We start from the raw sequence: 24,383 nt of genomic DNA on the forward strand, positions 1-24,383 counted from the left end.
TATTTCAAGGTAAGGGGAAAGGGATTGGAGGCAGGGGGGTCGCTTGGTGGCAGGAGAGAGTGGGCATCTCTCCTGCTGCAGGGGGGGTGTTGCTTGGTGGTGGGAGAGTGGACATCTTTCCCGCTGCGGGGGGGGGTGGGGTTGTTTGTGGCAGGAGAGAATGGGCATCTTTCCTGCTGCTTGGGGGTTCGCTTGGCGGCGAGAGTGAGCATCTCTCCCACTGCAGGGAAAGGGGGGGGGGGAGTTGTGGCGGGAGAGAATGGTCATCTCTTCTGCTGCTGGGGAGGGCTCACCTGGTGGTGGGAGAGAGTTGGCATCTCTCCCGCTGCAGAGGGATTTGGTTGGCTGCAGGAGAGATTGGACATCTCTCCCACTCTTGTGGGTTTTTTTTTTTCTTTTAGCGTTTTTTCTGTGCATGTGCCCATTGCTATCACCAGTGATGGGCACATGCAAATTTAGCGAGTCTTCTCTAGTCTCCACCAACTTCATTTGCATGAGTGTTTTTTGGAGAATGACTCATTTTTAAAAAAATCGCTACCGGTGTCCAGTAGTGCTGCCCAAATCGATTCACTTAAAAAAAAAAAAAAAATTGACTCACTGATTTACCGAGTTCTGTGTCTCCAGACATATCTGAGTCTCTTAAAGCAGCAGCAGCGGAGGCCGGCAGGCAGAGACACAGGCTGCTCTTGGCCTGCCCCTCTGGGGCCTTCCCTCTGCTGCATCATTTATGATGCAGCAGAGGGAAGCCCTGGCCAGCAGGCCACGAGACGCCTGTTTCCCACCTGTTTCTGCCTGCTGGTCTTTGCCACCGCTGCTGGTGCCTTAGGAGGCCTCACTGTAGGCTGTGGGGCCCTGTGTACTACAAGTGTAGGTCGCACGGACAACAACCTCCACTCGCTCCCTGCGCTTCAGATCATGTGACTTCCAGGAGATTCCAGTGTCCTAGAGGAAAGGGGGGGGGGGGCAAGTTTGAATCCCATTATGGCAGTGGAATTCAAGCTACAAATATAGATTTACAGTTGGTTGATTGGGAAGTGGTGCACAGAGGGATAGGAGGGATGGAAGGCTTCTGCACTGAGGGATGGGAGAGAGAGATGGAAGGCTGCTGCACCGAGGGATGGGAGGGAGGGTTTGGAAAGCTGCTGCACTGAGGGATAGGAGGGAGAGTTGGAAAACTGCTGCACAAGGGGATGGGAAGCTGTTGCACATGGTGGGAGAGGAGAAAGGAAGAATTGTTGGACATGGAGTGGAGAATGGAGAGATGCAACAAAGGTAGAAAGGGATGAGAGGGAGAAATCCTGCATATGGTGGAAGGGAGGGAGACATGCATGGAAAAGATAGCGAGAGAGATAAATGCTGGACATAGGGTGGAGGGCAGGGAGAGATGGTGCATGAGGAGAGGAAAAAGTAACAATTTCAAAGATAAATTGTGCTTTCAGTACTTTCAGTGTATGTAATGGTGGATCCCACTTCGCTGCTATCCTACTGTCTATCAATGAACCTCAAGGCTCTGTCTTGGGCCCTCTCCTCTTCTCCATATATACCCGCTCTCTCAGTACACTGATCTCCTGCCATGATTTTCAATATTACCTCTATGCTGATGACTCCCAGATCTATCTCTCTACACCAGATATCGCTACAGGAATTCAAGCCTGAATCTCAGCATGCCTGTCCGAAATTGCCGCTTGAATGTCTCACCGCCATCTAAAATTAAATATGGCTAAAACCATACTCCTTATATTTCTGCCTGAACCCACCTCCCTCCTCCCGTCATTCTCTATTTCTGTAGATAACATTCTCCTCCCTGTCTTGTCAGCTTGCAACCTTGGGTAATGTTTGACTCCTTCTCCACTCAGATCCAACTAACTGCTAAAACCTGTCACTTCCTCTATATTACCAAAATCTGACCTTTACTCTCCGAGCACACTACCTTATTCACACTCTTATCACCTTCCACTTAGACTACTACAACATACTTCTCTCAGGTCTTGTGCTCAGCCATCTCCCCTTCAATCCATTTAAAATGCTGCTGCATGACTCATATTCTGCGAGAGCCACCATGCTCATATTACCCCTTTCAAGTCACTTCATTGGTTCCCCATCCATTTCTGAATATTCAAACTCCTCTTACTGACTTAATGGATACAAGCACCATAACTTATAAGTGCATTCATTCTGTAGCCCTTCAATATCTTCCCCTATGCTCCCTCCTATGAACTCCATTAGTTAGGTAAGTCTCTCTTATCTGTACCCTTCTCCTCCATCGCCAACTCGACTCTGTCTCTTCTTTCTTGCCACACCATATGCCTGGAACAGGCTGCCAGAGTAAATACTTCATGCTCCCTCTCTAGCAGTATTCAAATCCTGAGATGTCTTGTCTGTCCAATTAGATTGTAAGCTCTTCTGAGCAGGGACCATCTATTGAATGTTAAATGTACAGCACTGCGTATGCCTTTCAGCGCTATAGAAAATGATAAATGGTAGTAGTGCTTCACAATCACTTCAAATATTGTTCATCATGCAGCTAGCCTTGAATTTGTCATAAATAGCTGTATTGCTTTCCTGTTGAAGTTCTCATTGGAGCTTCAAAAACCATATGCTCCTCTGAAACCCTCATAGTATCTTTTTTAATGGGCCAATGAAAGGATCAAGCAGGGCCTTGTGAATGTTAACTTTGAATCATAAGATTATTTTGACTAACTTGTAAACTAAAGCACATTGATATTAGCCTGTGGTCCAAAACCTAAGGGGGGTCATAATCAAAACTTAAACACATCTAAAAACCCGCCCAAGTTCGCACTTGGACGACCTAAAAGACAGGTCATCCAAGCGCCGATAATTAAACCAACTTTTTGGATGTGTCGAGGGACTTTTTATGCCTCTGGATGCTGCTGTGCGCCCAGAGCTGAAAGGAGCATATCTGGAGGAGTGGTTAGGGCGGGATGTGGGCTGACCTAGACTTAGTCATCCTGCAGGGATAATCAAATGTTTTACTAGACATCCTGTATGAAACTTGTACGCTGCGAGTTAGACAATGTAAAAACAGGTATAAGTGCCAAAAAGGTATCCGTGACCAGATAACCATTGCAGATACAAAGTAAAGACCCACACACCCAGTATTCACAGACCCCTTCACACACCCATAAAGATCAGAATAAAAAAGTACATACCTGTCTCCAGAACATCAGCACCTGGTATAGGAAAGCCTAGTAGAGCTGCACACAGGTATCTTAAATAGCCTGGGGGATGGGCTAGTGAACCATAAAGAGGACCCAGGCCCATAAGCCACTCTAACCACTACATTTGTGGTGGAACATGTGCACTCACCAAAACCCTACTCTACTACCACATAGGTGCCATCTGCAGCCATAAGGGCTATTGGGATTGTAGGCAAGTGGGTTTTGGGGGGGGGCTTACCATAACCTATAAGGGAGTTCTAGTGAGATGTTTATCTGGTACCCTTTTTATGAAGTTCACAGCAGTGTCCTCTAAGGTGCTCCAAGTGCTTTGTTGCCATGTCTGGGTGGCCAGTCCATTACAAGACTGGCCCCTCCCATGTCCAAATGGTCTTGTTTTGGGTGTTTGGGAGTTGGACAAAATTTTGGTTGAAAATGTGGTATAAAGATAGATATCCTGGTGGTCTGGATGAACAATAGCCTGGACATTTTGGCCCAGATTCTATAAACTGCGTCCTGATTGTAGGCAGCAGTAGGCTTCCTACTGCTGTCTAACCAGCCAATCGGGATGCACGCTTTTAGAAAAAAGTTCCTGAGGCAGGCTGTCTACATTGGAGGCGTCTCTGTGGGCCTAGGGAGGCACGCAAGCCTGTCTAAGCTCGCCTAAGGCTAGGCAAAGGTGTGGTTTGGCCCAGAAGTAACATTAGGCAGATCTAGGCAGCTGTACGCATCTTCCTAGGCCAGCGGGAGATGTGTACAATGTAAGTAGACATGGCCGCTGAGCTTATCGCGTCAAGGGATCTCCATGCTGCAGTAAGTTTAGTGGCAGCCAGTCCCCCCCTGAACGAACTTGGTAGGGATGCCCAGTCCCTCCTGCCAAGAACCCCCCCCCCCCACTGGCCGAACGAACACGGCAGGAGGAATGCCCAGTCTCTCCCCTGGTGTTATGGGCAGGAGGAACTGGGCATCCCTCCTGCCACGTTCGTTTGGGGGGGGAGGGGGGTGGCGGCAGCTGCTAATCTTATCACTGCAGGGAGATCCCTTGCTGCAATAAACTTAGCGGCCGCATATACTACAACCCGATTCTGTAACTGGCATCTGTAACATGGATGTCGATTAGAGAATCGGGTTCCCTGTAGATGCCTGTCGCCTATACAGAATCCGGGCTTTTTTTGCCTACTCTGCTGGCTCATAAAAAGGGGAGGTAAACTAATGTTACATTCCAAACTTTGCTCATGAAGTTAGTGCTAGGGGTTGTATTAATCCACACAATTTCAATTCTCATGGAGGCTTTGTTAGGCTGTAATGACTGGACAAATTTGCTATTTTGTGTTATGCAGAGAACAGCACTCCAAGTAACTTACATTCAACAGCTTCTGGGTCTCAAACCAAGAGATCTAGCTGAAAAATTTTACATGGTTTCATTTGAAGCTATAGGGTACATCCACACAAAATTTTATTCAATTTGGAGGAAGTCGAGAGGGAATGATTTTCAATATTGGACCACATGGCAAGGAATAACCTAATAGTATTAAATTATTATACTGTAAAATTGTATAGTTTTTTTCCCTTATGAATGCAAACTGACAAGCATTTCTGTTAAAATTAGCACTAGTGAGTCACATTTAAATGCACGCCTTCATTTTGTGATTCAGTCTTGTATTATCTATTATGTGACTGATTTCTAGTATAGCTCAGCTCTCTAACACACTCTTATGCTGGATACCACTTCTCGATTAGAGTATTTGAAGGGGATGCCTCTTTTAGGCTGGATGATAGCAGTCTTAATAAACAGTTCAGATCTTCAAGATTTATTGCTTTTTTTTCTTTCACAAACTATGATGAGGACAAATCAGAAACTTTAATATAATCCATAATTTCCCTTCAAATTTAATATAAAAACACCAACAGATGGCTATGACTGATAAACAATCATGTTCTGTCCTAGCAAAATCTTCTAATTAGCATTTTATGAATCTTTAGAACATGGTAAAACACATAAACACACCAAAAAAAACCCCATTTTCTAAGAATCTACATAGCAAACTCCAAACCTTGAGACATACTTTGGTTCCATAAAACAAAATCAAATATTAAAAAACCATCAAGTTACAACTCTGCTTCACTGCTACGTACTTTAGACTTAGAAAATAAAACATTTCTGTTAGAAAAATGTTATGGTGCTTGTATCCATTTCCAACAATACAAATGTTTAATGAGCAATTCACAAATGTGACATATTCATGAATAACATGCCATTACATCTGGGCAGTATGGTTAGTGCACATACAGCTCCAGAGACTGATTCACAATGTTGCCTCTTGATATCGCAGGTAGGGGGTTTCCATATAGCTCCAGGAAAAGTAGGATGGATTGAGACATCTGGGTTTTAATTCAATTGAAAGCAATGGAACTAATACCTGATTGCCTTAATCCGTTCTCTTTTTTCTGCAGCCATATACTCCCTCTTCTATTAAACTGCGCTAGCAGTTTGTAGTGCAGAGCCACGCTGCTCCCAACGCTCATAGGAACTCTATGAGTGTCAGGAGCAGCGCGGGCCATTCAGTGTGGCTCACCGCACCAAAAACTGCTATCGCAGTTTTGTAGAAGAGAGGGATAGTAACCCTAATCGCAGGCAACACTTTTACAGAGCCTGTCACAGTAGAAAGTGACCCGTGTTAAATAATGGTTCACATGTTTGCAGTCCTGAAGGACTAAACTTGTACAAGTCTGTAGCTAATCCATGGAACCTTGTAAGTAGTTACAAGGTCTCATGGATTAGCTTGAGGACTGCAAACAGGCCAGGTTTTCAGCAAATCCCTAATGATATGCACTTTCTTGTCCAGTTTGTCTGTCTTGACTAGATTGTAAGTAGAGAATGACACGGGGACAAATTTTTCCCCGTCCTTGTGGGAACTCATTTTCCCGTCCAATCCCCATGAGTTCTTTTCCTGTCCCTGCCCCATTCCTGCAAACTCTGTCCTCATCTGCACAAGCCTCAAACACTTTAAAATCATAAGTGTTCGAGGTTTGTGCGGTTAAGGCTGAGCTTACAGGAATGGGACAGGGACAGCGACAAAACTCATGGGGACGGGGAAATTGAGCAGGAACTGTCTCTTCTATGTTTTGATGTCCAGCCCTGTGTATGTCTAGCAGCGCTATAGAAATGGTAATTAGTAGTAGACTATACATGAGAAAGATTTGTATGCCCACTACATCTATTGTACACAGATCTTTCTCATGCATATCCATTACCTAACTCTTCTCTTAAAAGATATAGCTCCAAATTAAATATCTACATACAAAAGTATTAAATGCACTTATTTTTGAATTTTCAAATCATTCATAAAATATTATTAGAATCAATTTATTAATACAAACACCAACTCTTCACATTGCTCGATATACAATATCAACCCCCAACCCCTCTCTTAAGTTTCCCATACAAACTTTTTCACAGTCCACCAAATAACAGTTCATAAGCAAAATTTGCGTTTTTCAAATGTTCATTGTTCAAATGATCATTTCTCTTCTTGATAAGATTGATGAGCTGAATTCACCACACACCACTTTGATGAATCTGCTGATGAACTAAGCAGTACTCTGTAAGCTAAGGTCAGGTCTGGTGCTCCATTTAGTAACATCCCCCGTGTTACTGCATTATGATAAAGAAATACAATTATAAGGTATGTACATTGATGTGAAGTAGTGAGATATTATTTAGTGAAAATATTTTTAAGGAGTATTGATGATATATTTAAAGTTTGTGAAGGTTTAACGTGGAATTGGAGCCCCATCCAGCCATAGCCCCTAAAGACGCTTCATTGTTATAATGCCCCTGTATCGCTCCATGGTGCGACCTCATCTGGAGTATTGCGTTCAATTCTGGTCTCCTTATCTCAAGAAAGATATAGTGGTGCTAGAAAAGGTTCAAAGAAGAGCGACCAAGATGGTAAAGGGGATGGAGCTCCTCTAGTATGAAGAAAGACTAAAACGGTTAGGGCTCTTCAGCTTGGAAAAGAGACGGCTGCGGGGGAGATATGATTGAAGTCTACAAAATCCTGAATGGAGTAGAATGGGTACAAGCGGATCGATTTTTCACTCCGTCAAAAATTACAAAGTCTAGGGGACGCTCGATGAAGTTATAGGGAAATACTTTTAAAACCAATAGGAGGAAATTTTTTTTCACTCAGAGAATAGTTAAGCTCTGGAACTGTTGCCAGAGGATGTGGTAAGAGCGAATAGTGTAGCTGGTTTTAAGAAAGGTTTGGACAAGTTCCTGGAGGAAAAGTCCATAGTCTGTTATTGAGAAAGACATGGGGGAAGTCACTGCTTGCCCTGTATCGGTAGCATGGAATATTGCTACACCTTGGGTTTTGGCCAGGTACTAGTGACCTGGATTGGCCACCATGAGAACGGGCTACTGGGCTTGATGGACCACTGGTCTGACCTAATAAGGCTATTCTTATGTTCTTATTGTAAAACACAGCTCTGTGTAAAAGAGCTGGGCTAACAAAATACTGTTTAGTTCATCAGTGGATTCAACAAAGTGGCGAATGGTGAATTCAGCTCATCAATCTTATCAGGAAGAGAAACAGTCATTTGAACAATGAACATTTGAAAAACACAAAGTTTGCTTATAAACTGTTATTTGATGGACTGTGAAAAAGTCTGTATGGGAAACTAAGAGAGGGGTGGGGTTTTTAAATATTGTATGTCGAGCAATGTGAAGAGTTGGTGTTTGTTTGTATTATTAAATTGATTCTATAATATTTTATGAATGATTTAATGATTTGAAGATTAAAAAATAATAAGTGCATTTAATAGCTTCTTTTGTATTTAGATGCATATTCATTAGGAATATCTTGAAAACCTGGCCTGCTTGAAGTCCTCGAGGAATGAACTGGGCCAAACCTGGACTAGCAACTCAGAACCTGAAAGTTGGAGGCTGGAATAAAGAACGAGCAGCATCTCTGCGGAATTTCAGCCATCCTCCCCTGTGTAAGGGTCTCTACCACCGATGCCCTACACATTGTCTAACAGATCATGTTTTTCTGAACCTAAACAGTAGCTCCTACTTTCCTGGGGTATTCTTAATACAGTGTTGTCCAATTCCCGGTGTGTGCTACCTGCTGAGATCAATTTGGCTTTGCCCACTAATCTCATGTAAACTGCAGTTTGGTGTACACAGTCATCCAAAAACCTGAGACTTTCTTTACAACCACAACAGCCTGACTGTTCACTAACTCTCATTTATTTTGACTATTTCTTTGTTCTTGTGCATTGAGCTCATTTTCTCTTTGCATTTCTATATACATTTACAAAATCACTTTCTGCACACACGTCAGACTAATCAAATAGATGGATGCAGCCGAGTCCAACTGCTATGAAAAGTCCAATTGTGTCACATGTTCACGTGACATTGCTCTTCATGGGGTAACTCCCAGAACAATCCCCACTGAGTAAAAACCTACAAAGCTGTGCCCTCTACTCACTTCTCAAGCTACTAAGAGTCTTAGGATGGTGAAGGAAGTTAAGATTGCTCCTTATATCCCTGTTTCACAGAGCTGGAACAGTAAAGAAAAGTATGCCAGTTGTATAACATAAAGTTTTATGGCCCTCACCTAAAAACATCTGGCAATCTAATCTTGCCACAGAGAGGCCAAAGACTCAAGCCATTAGCAGAAAGACGCTTCTCAAATGTCCAGCTCCAGACACTCACATAGAGAATGGCACAAGGACAGAATTTGTCCTTGTTCCCGCAGTTAACCATTTCCGTGTCATTCTTTATGGAGAGTGGGAAAAATCAGAGTATGAATTGGCACAGCCATTGACCCTCAAGCCCTGCACTGAGGAATGTTGGTGTAGAAGAACTGAGGTTGAGATAGACACTAAAGACGGGGACAAATTCTGTTCCTGTGTCAAACTATTTTGCGGCTAACACCTTAGTGTTGGCACTAAAGCAGTGCAACTTTCAGAACTTAGCAGCATAAGCTCCTTGGCAATGGAAATTGCTAGGCCAGAGCAGTATACACCAGTCCCTACATGAATGACAGTATCATTACTGAGAATGTTACTAAGGTTACAAAATTCTGGTATTTGTATATATTCTGGTCTTCATTCTGCCATGCAATGCACAGCTTTGTCTAGCCTCAAACAAACAAAAAAATCCTCCATTTTGGAAGGTATTAGACAATTTCAATGCTTTTAAACATGAAGAGACAAACATTAAAGGGCTCTCACTTGAATGCTAATTATGGTTCAGCAGCGATTCATTACTTTACAGATTCAAACATCCATCCTTGATGAGCCTGGCCAAGATGACCATCATTGCTAACCACAGACGTAGGACCAGACACACTTACAAGCTCATCTGTGAACTGTACTTAAAGTGTCGGTGATATATGTCTTTCTCTTATTACTAAAAATTGCACAAGAGTGTCTCAGAAGGAAGTATTTCAGGCCCTGAGAAGGAAGATCTGTCCCTCTGTAGGAAAGCATTACTGCACAGAACTTCTGCTGTAGTGTCTGGTAAGTCAGCTAGCGTCCTTCACTGAATGGGATCTGAGCTGACAAACTCTAAAACAGTACCCTAAGAAAGCCTCCTCCTAAGAGGGTTGATCTCCTGTCCTTATGCCCACTGATGTACAGAAATAAGATATGCAAATGTCTGAACAAAGGCGGATTCGGGAGTGGCATTAGAAAGCATGTCTTCAAGAAAGGATGGTGGATACAAGAGAACAGTTTCCCAGGCAAGGCAGTAGAAGTGAAAACAGGAGAAGCCCAGAGAATCCTCAGCTGAAAGAAAATGATGGTAAAGAGAGAGAGACTAAGAGGGGTCTCTGGTACTGCACCAGGAATTACACTGGACCGACCAAAAGGGCCCTAGAATCCTCACCTGCCAACAGGTTCAAGGTCTCTATGAATAAGGAATAAGCATGTCTGTGAGGCAGAAGTGACTTTAAGTTAGAGCACTTCATGGACATGTGGGGTATTTGTGCTTACTGGGATGTACTGTTGCTGAGCCAGCTCAGTGGCAACGGACAAATCAGAAGCATGAACTCTATAGACAATTAACATTTTCAGTCAGAAAACAATGTAATCATGTGAGAAGCATTACAAAAGAAACCAAATATTTAAACCTGCTGGGATGAATAAAGATGATGCACAAGAGACAGCCAGCCATTAAAGCAAACTGGGATGCACTCTACCTATTCCCTGTCCCTGCAAGCTGCTGCTGACTTGTGCAGATTATCTATGGGCTCTATTTAACAAAATAAGTCCTACAGTAGTAATTAGTAACACGAGTAAGGTGTTAAAAGATTCAGAATGAGAGAAATGCTATTAATTAACTGATTACCCAGTAGAAAAAAAAAAAATTTTCACTTCTCAGGAGTCCCTCGCCAACCTCCCATTATTAGTTCTAAAAAATGGCTCGTGCCTATTGTTAACTCTGCACTTGCACTTGATGGGTTCATGAATGCATGTCATAGCACGTAATCCAGGAAAAGCTAGGGAAAAAATAGGTACCAAGGACAAACAAACAGATCACATGTTTTTGAGATGCTCCCCCTTCTCCTATCACAACACAAAGCAGCAAAGCCAAGTTTCTTCGGTTTCATGACAGTGTGGCAAAGGAATTGGGATAAAACAGAGAATGAATGTGTTTTTCTGATCAGTAGGTAGCTTTGTTTCTTTTCTGGGAACATAAAGGGAGAGCTGTAACATCCTCAATTGTCTATATCCTCCATCATCCAGCCTGAGTCTCTAGGTGTGCTCAGCAAATCTGCCAGGTTCTCACTGGGCTGCTTCTTCTTCTCCTGATCAGCTGCAAAGTCCATGAACATATTGGGGATGTCCTTACCAAAGTAAATCTTACTGTTGGAGGCAATTGCCCTGTACTTCATAAGCTGCAGGTACTCGGGTGTTAACTTCAGCTGTAGTTAGAGAAAAGAGGGGTAGGGGAATAGAAGGGCAGGAGAAAAAAGGTGAATGGTCAGAGAGAAAGAGAGAAGTGTCAGACACAGAATTTACTCAAGAGCAAAAAGTGTGGAACCAGACGCTGGACTTCCAAGAGTTAAAATTGTAATAGTTTATTGATACCTTCACCAAATACAATATTACAAAAAAAAAAAAAAATAATAATAATAATAAAATAATAAAAAAAATAATAAAAGCCAAACACAATACAAAAAAGATATAATCACCAGTGTTCTCCCCAGAAATTTTTTCCAGCCGGGTGGCATGAAAAAGTAGCTGGGTGGGGTGGGCGAGACAGGGAAATCTGATGGTGGGGAAAATTAAGGGCTCCTTTTACAAAGATGCGTTAGCACCTTAATGCGCGGAATAGCGTGCGCTAAATTGCCGTGCATGTAGCCGCTACCGCCTCCTCTTAAGCAGACGGTAGTTTTTCAGATAGCATACGCTAATCCGATGTGTGCGCTAAAAACACTAGCGCACCTTTGTGTAAAAGGTGCCCTAAATGTGTACTGTTTTTATTAATTATTATTTTCCAATGTTCACTATTGCTTCCTTTTTTTAAGGTTTGACACTTGTGCCAGAATATTTTTACTAAATTTAAGAAGTATCCAATTCTAGAAGTGAATAATTAGATATTCGCCCTCTTTCAAATGGTATAGAGCAGTGGTCTCAAACTCAAACCCTTAGTGGGGCCACATTTTGGATTTGTAGGTACTTGGAGGGCCACAGAAAAAATAGTTAATGTCTTATTAAAGAAATTACAACTTTGCATGAGGTAAAACTCTTTATAGTTTATAAATCTTTCCTTTAACAGTTAAAGGAAAGATTTATAAACTATAAAGTTTTACCTTATGCAAAATTGTCATTAATTATTTTTTCTGCGGCCCTCCAAGTACCCTATTTTTTTTGCAGCCCTCACATTTAAAGTTTAATATCTTTCCTTTCTCAAAACTGACACATTTCAATCACTATATTGAAAATAAAATCAATTTCCCTACCTTGGTGACTTTATTTTTCTGAAAACAACGAACAGACTGCAGATAATGTACAAGATGCAGGCATTGTTTATTAGTAAATGCAGTAACATATACAACCTTATAGCCAACCAAGGGACCCGACACGATCCGTGTTTCGGATAACACGCCTTCCTCAGGGGTCCATGGTGGTTAAGGTATAAAGCAAACTGCATAAAAGATAACAAACACACGCCAATCACAATCAAATGGGGTCAAGCAAGTCTTACACAATGCCATTTGATCGTGATTGGCGTGTGTTTGTTATCTTTTATGCCGTTTGCTTTATACCTTAACCACCATGGACCCCTGAGGAAGGCGTGTTATCCGAAACACGGACCGTGTCGGGTCCCTTGGTTGGCTATAAGATTGTATATGTTACTGCATTTACTAATAAACAACACCTGCATCTTGTACATTATCTGCAGTCTGTTCATTGTTTTCTGGTTGCTGTTGTTTACTGCAGACTACGTTGGACTTTCTTTCTCCCTTTTGTGCATCGACTTTATTTTTCTGTGCGTTTAACTATGTTTCCAGGGTCTTCTTGTCCTTTGACTGTTTTTCTCTCTGTCTTCACTTTCTGCCTTGCATCCATCTTTGGCATTAACTTAATATTCAATTTTTTTGCTTTCTTTTCAAAATCTATGTTTCCATGTCTTCCCTTCCCTTCTATCTCTCTCTTCTTCTGTCCCTATTTCCATGGTCTGCATCTCTTTCTTTCCTTTCTCCCCATCTCTCCTTCCTTCCTTTCCCCTGGTCTGGCATCTGTCTCCTTCCCTCCCCCAACTTTTTATTTCTTTCACCCTGCCCCCTTCTTTCTTTCTCTCTCTATCCATGCCCCCATTCTTTCTATATGTCTGTCTTTCTCTCTCTCTCCATGCCCCCTTTCTTTCTTTTTTTTCTTTCTCCATGCCCGCCCTTTCTCTCTCCATGCCCCTTTCTGTCTGTGTCCCGTTTCCCTTCTTTCTTTCTTTCTGTCTCTCTGTCCCCCCCTTTCTTTCTTTACTTCTCCCTGCCCTCCCCCAAGCCACCACCATTGGGGAACAGGCTGCCACCGCCGCAATCAGGTAACAGGCCGCCACCGCCGCAATCGGGGAACAAGCTGCCGCCACCACAATCGGGGAACAGGCCGCCACCACCGTAATCGGGGAACAAGCTGCCGCCACCACAATCAGGGAACAGGCCAGTGCCGAGGTCTTAACTCTCCCTGCATATCTTCTCCAGCGCGGGCCAACCAATTCACGCCACCCGATGTCAATTCTAATGTCGGGGAGGAACTTCCGGGCCAGCCAGGCAGCAATTGGCTGGCCCAGAACTTCCTCCCCGACATTAGAATTGAACATCGGGTGGCGAGAATTGGTCGGCTCCGAGCTGGGGAAGATATGTAGGGAGAGCTAAGACCTCGGGCGCTGACCTGTTCCCCGATTGCGGTGGCTTGGGGAGGGCAGTGGGGAAGGGAAGCTGATTGGGGACCCCTGCTTTAGGCAAGGACAGATCGCGGGCCGCAAAATAGTCCCTGGGGGCTGCATGTGGCCCACGGCCGCGTATTTGAGACCGCTGGTATAGAGTTTTAAAAAAGGGAAATGCGTTAATGAAATCATTAGGTTCAATCTAGCCATTTATTTCTGCATGAATTTAAACAACTAAAAAAAAAAGATAAATATAGCTCATCCAGTCATACAAGAAACATCTCTACAGCACCTCTAATAATATTTTGATCACTATATTCCTTCCTGAGGTCTCACTGAGGATATGAAATAGATGCGATCCCCACTTCCAAACCTCTTCCACATAATTTGAAGGAGACCTGTGTGATCGCACTACAGCAAAATAAAAAAGTAGCAGATAAAAATCAAAGTGAGAGCTAGGCAAAACAGTTTAGGTAAAAATGCAGGTAATAATTAGCAATGTATTAAAAATATTTTATTTTTTATTTGCTTATAATGTCATTTGAAAGCTGTTTGATGTTAATACAGCTTAATTTAATTCATTATAGTGTGTGTGTGAGGGGGGGACAACACCTACATCAACAGTAAAGTTAGCATAGGGTCATTAAATCCAGTGGTGTACCTAGTATATATGACAGCCAGTGCTGATCATTTTTTAATAACCCCCTCCTCTATATAAAAAAGTTATTTTTAGTAATAATCCATGAGTTACACAACAAGGGTGCACCTAGGAAAAGGCAGCATCTTAAACACTGCAGTGAGCACTAGAACACCAACACATGCATTGTAAAACTAAACAAGCCAGATCCTGCACAGTCAATTGATCCTGTACAGTCATTGCTAACAGAAAGCCATGTCCTTTTCATACACACAGAACAGAGATACACCCTCGCCTAATATGGAATAATCACAAACTAAAAATAGAAATATGTAGACAAAAGTTAAACTGAAACGCCAATAAACTAGACTCTGCATACAATGCAACACCACAGAAACAGTGACACGTACCCTAATACTGTGCAAAATATAAAGACAGTAGATGTAAATTTGAAAAAACTGCTACATAACAATCACCACTTTACAAATTAACAAATATAAATAAAACAGGGAAGAGAGAAATAAGAAAATACCATTTTATTGGACTAATCCATTTTTCAATTAGTAGTAATTAGCTTTCAGAGGCCAAATCTTTCTTCAAGACAGTACAGTATACTGCTATTATGGTATCCTGTCCTGACCTGAGGAAAGGGGTTTAGTCCCCAAAAAACTGCCTTATTTCCATTTTCTATTGATAAACTTTAATCAATACAGTTACAATACTACTTGATTCTACGTAAAACAACAACAAAAAAATTTTTCCACCTTTTGTCGTTTCTGCTTTAATCATCTTCTCTTCACTCTCTTCTTTCTATTCAGCGTTTGTCCTCGCTCCCTTCCATGCAACATCTGTCCTCTCTCTTTGCCCCTTCCACCCAGCCTCTGCCCTCTCTCTCTCTCCCCCTTGCATCCACTGTCCACCCTCTCTCTGTTCCATATGGCATCTTCCCTCTTTCTAGGTCCCTTCAATAAACTGTATATCCTTTGCCCTTTCTCTCCTTTGTACTCTGTGACCTTTGTACTTTGTGCCTTTGTACTCCTGTGCCCTTTCTCTCCATTTCAGCTTCACCCCCTCTCCATTTTTTTTGTCTCCACCACTTCCCCTATGCTCTGGCACCTCTATCCCCTTCTCTCCCCCCATGCCTTGGCATCTCTCTCCTCTCCTTCCATCTCCCTCTTCCACTCCATTATCTGGCATTTCTTCTCCTTCCTTTCTCTCCTTCCTTCCTTTCACCTGGTCTGGCATCTGTCTCCTCCCCCTCCCCCCATATGCCCTGACATCTCTCCCCCCTCCATGGTCTGGTAGCTCCTTTCCTTTCCCTCCCTCCTATGGTCTTGGCATCTCTTTCCTCTTCTCTTCCTTCCCTGGTCTTCCTTCTCCCCTCTCTCTCCCCAATTGTGTGCAGCAGCAGCACTTCTCTTCCTCTCCCCCCTCCCCAATTGGATGTTGCAGCAGCATTTCTCTTCCCATCCCTCCCCTCATGCCCTGGAATCTCTCTCCTCTCCTATGTCTCCCTCTGCTTCCTTGCTCTGGCACTTTTCTTTCCTTTCTCTCTGGTCTGGCATTTGTCTCCTTAGTTTCCCTTCCCTCCCCTCCTCCATGCCCTGGCATCTCACTCCTCTCCCCTACCCCCTCCATTATCTTGCATCTCCACTCCTTCCTTTCTCTCCCTCCTTCCTTCCTTTCCCCTGGTCTGGCATCTGTCTCCTTCTCCCCACCCATAGTCTGGTATCTCCTTTCTTTTCCCTCCCTCCTATGGTCTTGGCATCTCTTTCCTCTCCTTTCCCTGGTCTTCCTCCCCCCCCATTGGGTGCAGCAGCAGCATTTCTCTCCCCCCCTAATTGGGTGCAGCAGTAACAGCATTTCTCTCCCCCCATCACTCCCCCCCCCGCCTCGGTTGGCAAATTCGCTACAGGCTAAGGCAGGAGATAGGTCAGCGACGGAGGTAAGCTTACAACTTGGAGCTCTTCCTTGCTTCGGGCCTTCCTCGCTGCTGGGTCCTGCCTTCATGGAAACAGAAAGTAGGCAGGACCTGGCAGCGAGGAAGACCCGAAGCAAGCAAGAACACCAAGTTGTAAGCTTTCCTCCCTGCCCTATCTCCCGCCTTAGCCTGTAGCGAATCTATTTCTCGGACCTATTTCATTTCTCTTAGGTAACTTCTCCCTCCGTTAGCCAGCAGCAGTTACTGAAGCATGCAGCTGCGAGCTTCCGCCTCTCCTCTTTCCGATTGGTTTCGCTTTGTGCAGGAGCGTCTTGTGCGATAAGCTGCAGAATAAAAGTAAGCACGACGTCGGGGTTCTTCCTGTTTGTGCACTGGGTCATAATGAGCCTGCAGCCCCTGCCTCCAACTGCGACTGTAAAAATCGACCAGCAGTAAATTGTTTAAAAAAATAAAGCTGAAAAAAAAAAGTCAGGCGGAGGCGAATTTACAGCCAAGATGACAGCCGGGCGCTCACCTAATCTAGCCGGGCAGGGCGCCCGGCTGAAAGGCGCTAGGGAGAACACTGATCACTGTGTCGTATATTGCTGTATTCTACCACACAGTGATTACATCTTTTTTGTATTGTATTTGGTTTTTATTATTTTTTAATACACAGTAAAACCTTGGTTTGCGAGCATAATTTGTTCAAGAAGCATGCTTGTAATCCAAAACACTCGTATATCAAAGCAAATTTCCCCATAAGAAATAATGGAAACTCAGATGCTTCTTTCTACAACCCAAAAACTAATACAAAATACTGTACGTACTTGTATTGCAAGACCTCGCTCATTTAGAACAGTCACTACACTCTCACAGCATCAGAGAGAGAAGAACTATCGGCTCGGTTGTGTATATACTGTATGTACTTAAATTGCAAGACATTGCTTGTATATCAAGTTAAAATTTAATAAAATGTTATGCTTGTCTTGAAAAACACTTGCAATCCAAAGGTTTTACTGTATATATTTTTGTAATATTGTATTTGGTGAAGGCATCAATAAACTATTTCAATTTTAACTCTTGGAAGTCCAGCATCTGGTTCCACACTTTTTGCTTTGAGTATTTTGTACTTTTTGTGGTTCTTGGGTCCATTACTGTGGAGATTAGGACCGTCCTAGGGATGTAGACCACTCCACAGTACTGTTTTTCTGTTAGAGACACATAATTTAAGCAAAATGTCCATTTTCACAGAAACAAATAACAGTGCGGCACCACCACTAGTCCCATGTAACAGCAGTGCCTCCCATTAGGAACGTTGAAAATAAACTCAATCACAGATAGTCCTGATGCATAGAGGCCCTTCAGCCCTTCTCACCTGGTTAGCTTCAGCTATCCTTTGAGCTGTGTAATATTCTGCATCTGCCTTGGCTTTCTCCCTGGCAAGGAACGCAGCATCTGTAGGGGCGAGGAAATACCAAGCAGTTAGAAAACAGTACTTTAGAATTCTTTTTTGCTCTTTCTTGGCACCTGTTCTCCCAGCGTCATGTCTTCCACAGCTTGACTCTGAAGCAGATTTTGAGATCACACCCTCTCAGGCTTCTTACCTAGATGAGTTTTTAAAATCCTAATGCAAGCCCAACATTTCAGTTGATTAAATTAAAATCCTGGTATTAAAAAATAATTTATTTTTGTTTATTGCCTAACTAAAAACTTAATATAAACCAAAGAAGTACTGAATATGCCGACCCAGCTCCCTTACTACCTGCCAGGTCTCCAGTGATCTAAATATGCCCATAGAGGGGGAAAAAAAGGCACTAAAATATCATCCATCCATTTATTTATTTATTTGTTCTGAGCTCCCCTGGTCTCAAATTCACAGCCCACCACGTACTATTTTGAAGCCCTCGGTATGTTTATCATAATCACAAAAGTAAAATAAAAGTTTCTTGATCATATATGTCTTTAGCTATAAATTACAATATTATTATTAAGACTTAGTCAAGGAAAGATTTATAAACTATAAAGAGTTTTACCTCATACAAAATTGTCATTTCTTTAATAAGACATCAACTGTTTTATTCTGAGGCTCCAAGTACCCTATAAATCCAAAATGTGACCATGTAAAGGGTTTGAGTTTGAGGCCACTGGTTTACATGAACTTATTCATGGGAGGTGGTGTGGCATTATATACTAAAGATGACATTAAGGTCACCAGAATCACGGATGTACAGTACACTGGGGAATCCCTTTGGGTAAATTTGGCCAGAGGGAAGGACAAATGCCTGTATCTTGGCGTAGTATACAGACCCCCAAGACATCCAGATGACCTAGATAAGGAATTAATCGGAGATATAGAAAATATCACCTTGCGGGGTGACTCAGTATTGGTAGGTGACTTCAACATGCCTGATGTGGATTGGGTCACACTTTCCTCTGCTTCCGGCAACAGCAGGAAGCTATTAAACTCTTTGAAAGGAGCAAGACTCAGGCAACTGGTATCTGAACCAACAAGGGATCAGGCAATACTGGACCTAGTACTTACCAATGGGGAAAGTATCACAGAGGTCTCGGTGGGTGAAACTTTGGCCTCCAGTGACCACAATTTGATATGGTTCAATCTCAGGACAGATTTCACGAAATCTACCACAATGACCAAGTTTCTCAAATTCAAAGACACAAACTTCCAAGACATGGGAGACTTCGTTCACCAGGCGCTACAAATCCAAGCAGACACCGACAGCGTGGAAGAAATGTGGTCAACTCTGAAAGCCACCATACAGGAAGCAACAAACCGCTATGTTAAATCAGTAAGCAAACGGAGTAAGAACAACAAGCCACAGTGGTTCTCTACGGAGATCTCGGACATCATCAAAGAGAAGAAAAAAGCATTCATCTCTTACAAACAATCAGGGACACAGTACTCTAGAGTAAAATATCTGGCCAAGTCAAGGGCCGTCAAAGCAGCAGTTAGGGAGGCCAAATTCCGCATGGAGGAGTCTCTAGCAAAGAACATCCAGAAAGGAGATAAATCTTTCTTCAGGTATATCAGTGACAGAAATAAGAACTCGAGCGGGATAGTACGTCTCAGAAAGCCAGACGGAGACTATGTAGAAACGGACTCGGAAAAAGCCCAACTGTTAAATAAATGCTTCTGCTCAGTCTTCACCCGCGAGGCGCCGGGAATCGGCCCTCAGCCACAGACAAGGGTTAAATCAGTTGACCCGTTTAGTAATTTCAAGTTTACACCCAGCAGCGTCTATTGCGAGCTGTCAAAAATCAAGGTCAACAAGGCAATGGGGCCTGACAACCTACACCCTAGGGTGCTCAGGGAGTTGGGTGATGTCCTAGCGGAACCGCTATCCGCGCTCTTAAATCTCTCCCTTAGTATAGGTAACGTCCCGATGGACTGGAAGACAGCTAACGTCATTCCACTCCACAAGAAAGGCTCTAAGATGGAGATGGCAAATTACAGACCAGTGAGTCTCACATCAATAGTGAGCAAACTAATGGAAACCCTAATCAAAAACCAATTGGATAGAATCATGGACGAGGAGAAACTATGGGATCCCCGCCAACATGGATTTACTAAGGGGAGATCCTGCCAATCCAACCTGATCAGCTTCTTTGACTGGGTGACGAGGAAGCTGGATGCTGGTGAGTCCCTGGACATCGTCTACCTGGATTTCAGCAAAGCATTTGATAGCGTACCACACCGCAGGTTGCTAAGCAAGATGAGTTCTTTAGGTTTGGGCGACACATTGACAAATTGGGTTGGGAACTGGCTTGGAGGTAGGCTTCAGAGGGTAGTGGTGAATGGCACCCCCTCCGAAATGTCAGAGGTGATAAGTGGAGTGCCACAGGGCTCCGTCCTGGGCCTGATCTTGTTCAACATCTACATAAGAGACTTGACAGAAGGGCTCCGAGGAAGAATAACATTATTCGCCGATGATGCCAAGCTAAGCAATGTAGTGAACAAGAGCACAACAGACAATAATTCAATGGCAGATGATATGATGCATGACCTACTTCTACTGGAGCACTGGTCTAGGTCCTGGCAACTCAGTTTCAATGCCAAAAAATGCAAAGTCATGCACCTGGGAAGCCGAAATCCATGCAAGATTTACACCCTAAATGGCGAGATCTTGACAAAAACTGAAGCAGAAAGAGACTTAGGGGTGATTGTCAGGGAAGACATGAAGTCTGCAAATCAAGTTGAGCAAGCTTTATCCAAAGCAAGGCAAATCATAGGTTGCATACGCAGGAGTTTCGTCAGCCGTAAACCTGAAGTCATTATGCCACTGTATAGATCCATGGTGAGACCGCACCTGGAGCAGTGTTCCCTCTAAGCGGGCGGGTGTTGTGAGCAAACTTTTTTCACTGTGAGCTAAAAATATCGGGCGCCAGCAAGTTATGAGCCAAATAAATATGTTGCTTTCTACCACAGAACTTCCTTACGTTTGTATGGAATCTATCCCCTTTCAACTTTAGAGAGTGCCCTCTCGTTCTCCCTGCCTTAGCTACTAAGTCTATTCCCTTCAGTACCTTGAATGTTTCTATCATGTCCCCTCTCAATCTCCTCTGCTCAAGGGAGAAGAGGCCCAGTTTCTCTAATCTTTCGCTGTACGGCAACTCCTCCAGCCCCTTAACCATTTTAGTTGCTCTTCTCTGGATCCTTTCGAGTAGTACCGTGTCCTTCTTAAAGTACCAGTGCTGGACGCAGTACTCCAGGTGAGGGCGTACCATGGCCCGGTACAGCAGCATGATAACCTTCTCTGTCTCTTCAGTCCAGCATCTGCCCCTTCCATTCACTGTCTGTCTTTCCCTGCCATCTCTCCTCCTGCCCCCCCCCCACCCCCCAATTTGGTCTAGCATCCATCATCTTCCTTCTGTTCCCCTCATGGTCTGGCATCTCTATCCTTCCCTCCCCCCTGTGGTTTTTAGCATATCTCTCTTCTCATTTCCTCCACTCAGATCTGATCATTCTCTGCTCTCTCTTCCCTTTTCTTCTCTGGTCTTCCTTCTCTATTTTCTGCCTCCATCTAAATTAAATTCTTTCTTACTATTTAGTCCCGTTTCCCTCTTTTCACTGTGTCTACACACAGCTTGTCACCCCTTTCCCTCACCCCTCCATTATCTTACTATTTTCTTCCCCCTTTATTTATCTCCTCCTTCCATCCAGTATGTGTTCTTTCCCCACTTCCATTCAGCATCTGCTCTCCCTTCTCAACTGACATCCATCTGCCTTCTGCTCTCTCTCCCTTCTTCTCACTTCCATCATCTGTCCCCTTCTCTCTCTCTCTCATCTCCTCCATTCCATCATCTGCCCCTTCTCTCTCTCTCTCCCCCCCCCCCAACTTCCATCATCTGCCCCCCTTCCCCTCACCTTTGTGGGTCACTTTCTTTCCCCTGAGGGTGGCTCATGTCACAGGGGAAGCTTTGGCCGAGCAGAACCGCTTGATTGACAGTGGAACTTACTTGATTGATGTCGATGCTGGGGCCCGTTGCCGTTTGAAGGAAAAAAAAAGGTGGAAAAAAGGAACCTGTAAAGGCGAGAGGAAGGGAAACCTCCAGGACAGCTGCTTTTTGCCCTCCTTCAGCGGCCCAAGAGTTCAGACCAGCAGCGGCAGCTCTGTATGCTTTTAACTTCGGCACAGAGCTGCCCCTAATCAATAGTTTAGCGCGGTTTCATGAGGCAGCCTCGGGGCCTTTGATAGCCGGCCCGCTTCGATGATGCGATGTGGGCCGGCCTAGCAAAGGCCCCGAGGCTGCCTTATGAAACCGCGCTAAACTATTGATTAGGGGCAGCTCTGTGCCGAAGTTAAAAGCATACACAGCTGCCGCTGCTGGTCTGGAGGTGCGGAGACAAGGCAGGAGGCAAACGCGGTGGAAGGCAGGAGTCCCGGCACAGCGACTGCAACAGGAAGTTGCAAGTCAGCTGACGCCGGCCTTTCGTTGCGGCGGGGACCGAATCCTTCGCGGACCGGCAAGATTTTGTTTGCGGACCGGCGGTTGAAGAACTGTGCTCTACACTGTGTGCGCTGTGACGAGAAACTTGTGCGCTGCGAGGTAATATTTTGTGCGTCAGCGCACCCCAGCGCAGCTTAGCGGGAACACTGACCTGGAGTACTGTGTGCAATTTTGGAAGCCACATTACCGCAAGGATGTGCTGAGACTGGAATCGGTCCAGAGAATGGCCACCAGGATGGTCTCGGGACTCAAGGAGCTCCCATACGAGGAGCGGTTGGGGAAGTTGCAGCTCTACTCACTCGAGGAACGTAGAGAGAGGGGAGATATGATCGAGACATTCAAGTACCTCACAGGTCGCATCGAGGTGGAAGAGGATATCTTCTTTTTCAAGGGTCCCGCGGCAACAAGGGGGCATCAGTGGAAAATCAGGGGCGGGAAACTGCACGGTGACACTAGGAAGTTCTTCTTCACCGAAAGGGTGGTTGATCGCTGGAATAGTCTTCCACTTCAGGTTATTGAGGCCAGAAGCGTGCCAGATTTTAAGGCCAAATGGGACAAACATGTGGGATCTATCCGCAAAGATAGATAGGGAGGGTCACTGGAGTGGGCAGACTTGATGGGCCATGGCCCTTATCTGCCTTCTATTTCTATGTTTCTATTCAGGTACTCAAGCATTTTCACCTGTCTGTTCCAGCAGGTTCACAATCTGTCTAATGTACCTGGGGCAATGGGGGGATTAAGTGACTTGCCCAGTGTCACAAGGAGCAGCGTGGGTTTGAACCCACAACCTCAGGCTGTTGAGGCTGTAGCTTTAACCACTGCGCCATACTCTCAAGGCCCAAGGGCCAGTGGTGGCCCTCATTGCTCCTGTGTACATAAGAACATAAGAATTGCCGCTGCTGGGTCAGACCAGTGGTCCATCGTGCCCAGCAGTCCACTCACGCGGCGGCCCTCTGGTCAAAGACCAGTGCCCTAACTGAGACTAGCCCTACCTGCGTACGTTCTGGTTCAGCAGGAACTTGTCTAACTTTTTCTTGAATCCCTAGAGGGTGTTTTCTCCTATGACAGACTCCAGGAGAAGATTCCAGTTTTCTAGCACTCTCTGGATGAAGAAGAACTTCCTTACGTTCATACAGAATCTATCCCCTTTCAACTTTAGAGAGTACCCTCTCATTCTCCCTACCTTGTAGAGGGTGAACAACCTGCCCTTATCTACTAAGTCTATTCCCTTCAGTACCTTGAATGTTTTGATCATGTCCCCTCTCAATCTCTTCTGTTTGAGGGAGAAGAGGCCCAGTTTCTCTAATCTTTCAACCTCTTAACCATCTTAGTCATTCTTCTCTGGACCCTTTTGAGTAGTACCTTGTCCTTCTTCATTTTTGACGACCAGTGCTGGATGCAGTACTCCAGGTGAGGGCGCACCATGGCCCGATACAGTGGCATGATAACCTTCTCCGATCTGTTCATGATCCCCTTCTTTAACATTCCTAGCATTCTGTGCGCCCTTTTCACCGCTACTGCTGCCGCACATTGCATGTACGGCTTCATCGACTTGTCGATCAGAACACCCAAGTCCCTTTCCTGGGAAGTCCCTCAAAGTATCGCCCTGGACATCCTGTATTAGTGCATGAGATTTTTGTTACCGACATGCATCACTTTACACTTATCCACGTTGAACCTCAGCTGCCATGTCGATGCCCATTTCTCGAGCCTGATTATGTCACGTTGCAGATCTTCGCAATCCCCCTGCATCTTCACTACTCTGAATAATTTCGTATCATCCGCAAATTTAATCACCTCACTTGTCGTACCTATGTCCAGATCGTTTATAAAGATGTTGAAGAGCACGTGTCCAAGCACCGAGTCGTCCGGCACACTGGCATTACATCCATATAAGTTGTCTTGTTTTCTACCTCCACTATTCAGCTCTCTAAGCACTATTCAGTTTTCTACCTCCACTATTCAGTTTTCTACCTCCACTATTCACTATTTGCCCCAACTTCTTCACTATTCTCAAAAGACTGGTGCATCTGTTTCAGAGGTGGCACTGCTCACAGATCTATGGAGCAAATGGAGGATTGATTAAAATACTGGTTGGGAGAGCCAGCTTGAAAGGGCTTAAGTGAATACAGGATGGAGGATAATTGGAGGGGATGGGGATAGATGATAAGAACATAAGAAGTTGCCTCCACTGGGTCAGACCATAGGTCCATCGCGCCCAGCGGTCCGCTCCCGCGGCGGCCCATCAGGCCTATGACCTGTGAAGTGGTCCCTGACTAT

At 44.3% G+C, this 24,383-nt stretch overlaps 1 protein-coding gene across 2 annotated transcripts in view; it reads right to left on the reverse strand.

Moving 5' to 3' along the window:
* Positions 1-7,533: 7,533 nt before the first annotated feature.
* ERLIN2 (ER lipid raft associated 2) overlaps positions 7,534-24,383 on the reverse strand; it is a 56,529-nt gene continuing 39,679 nt past the window's right edge. For both annotated transcript variants that reach the window (XM_033949807.1, XM_033949808.1), the window contains exons 11-12: positions 17,512-17,591; positions 7,534-11,113 (exon numbers count right to left, since the gene is read on the reverse strand). In XM_033949807.1, coding sequence (XP_033805698.1) covers positions 10,907-11,113; positions 17,512-17,591 — 287 coding nt within the window. In that variant the 3' untranslated portion in view covers positions 7,534-10,906. The remainder of the gene's footprint in view (positions 11,114-17,511; positions 17,592-24,383) is intronic.

The sequence above is a fragment of the Geotrypetes seraphini genome, chromosome 6 (genome assembly GCF_902459505.1).
Source record: "Geotrypetes seraphini chromosome 6, aGeoSer1.1, whole genome shotgun sequence".
In the NCBI taxonomy this organism is placed as follows: Eukaryota; Metazoa; Chordata; class Amphibia; order Gymnophiona; family Dermophiidae; genus Geotrypetes; species Geotrypetes seraphini.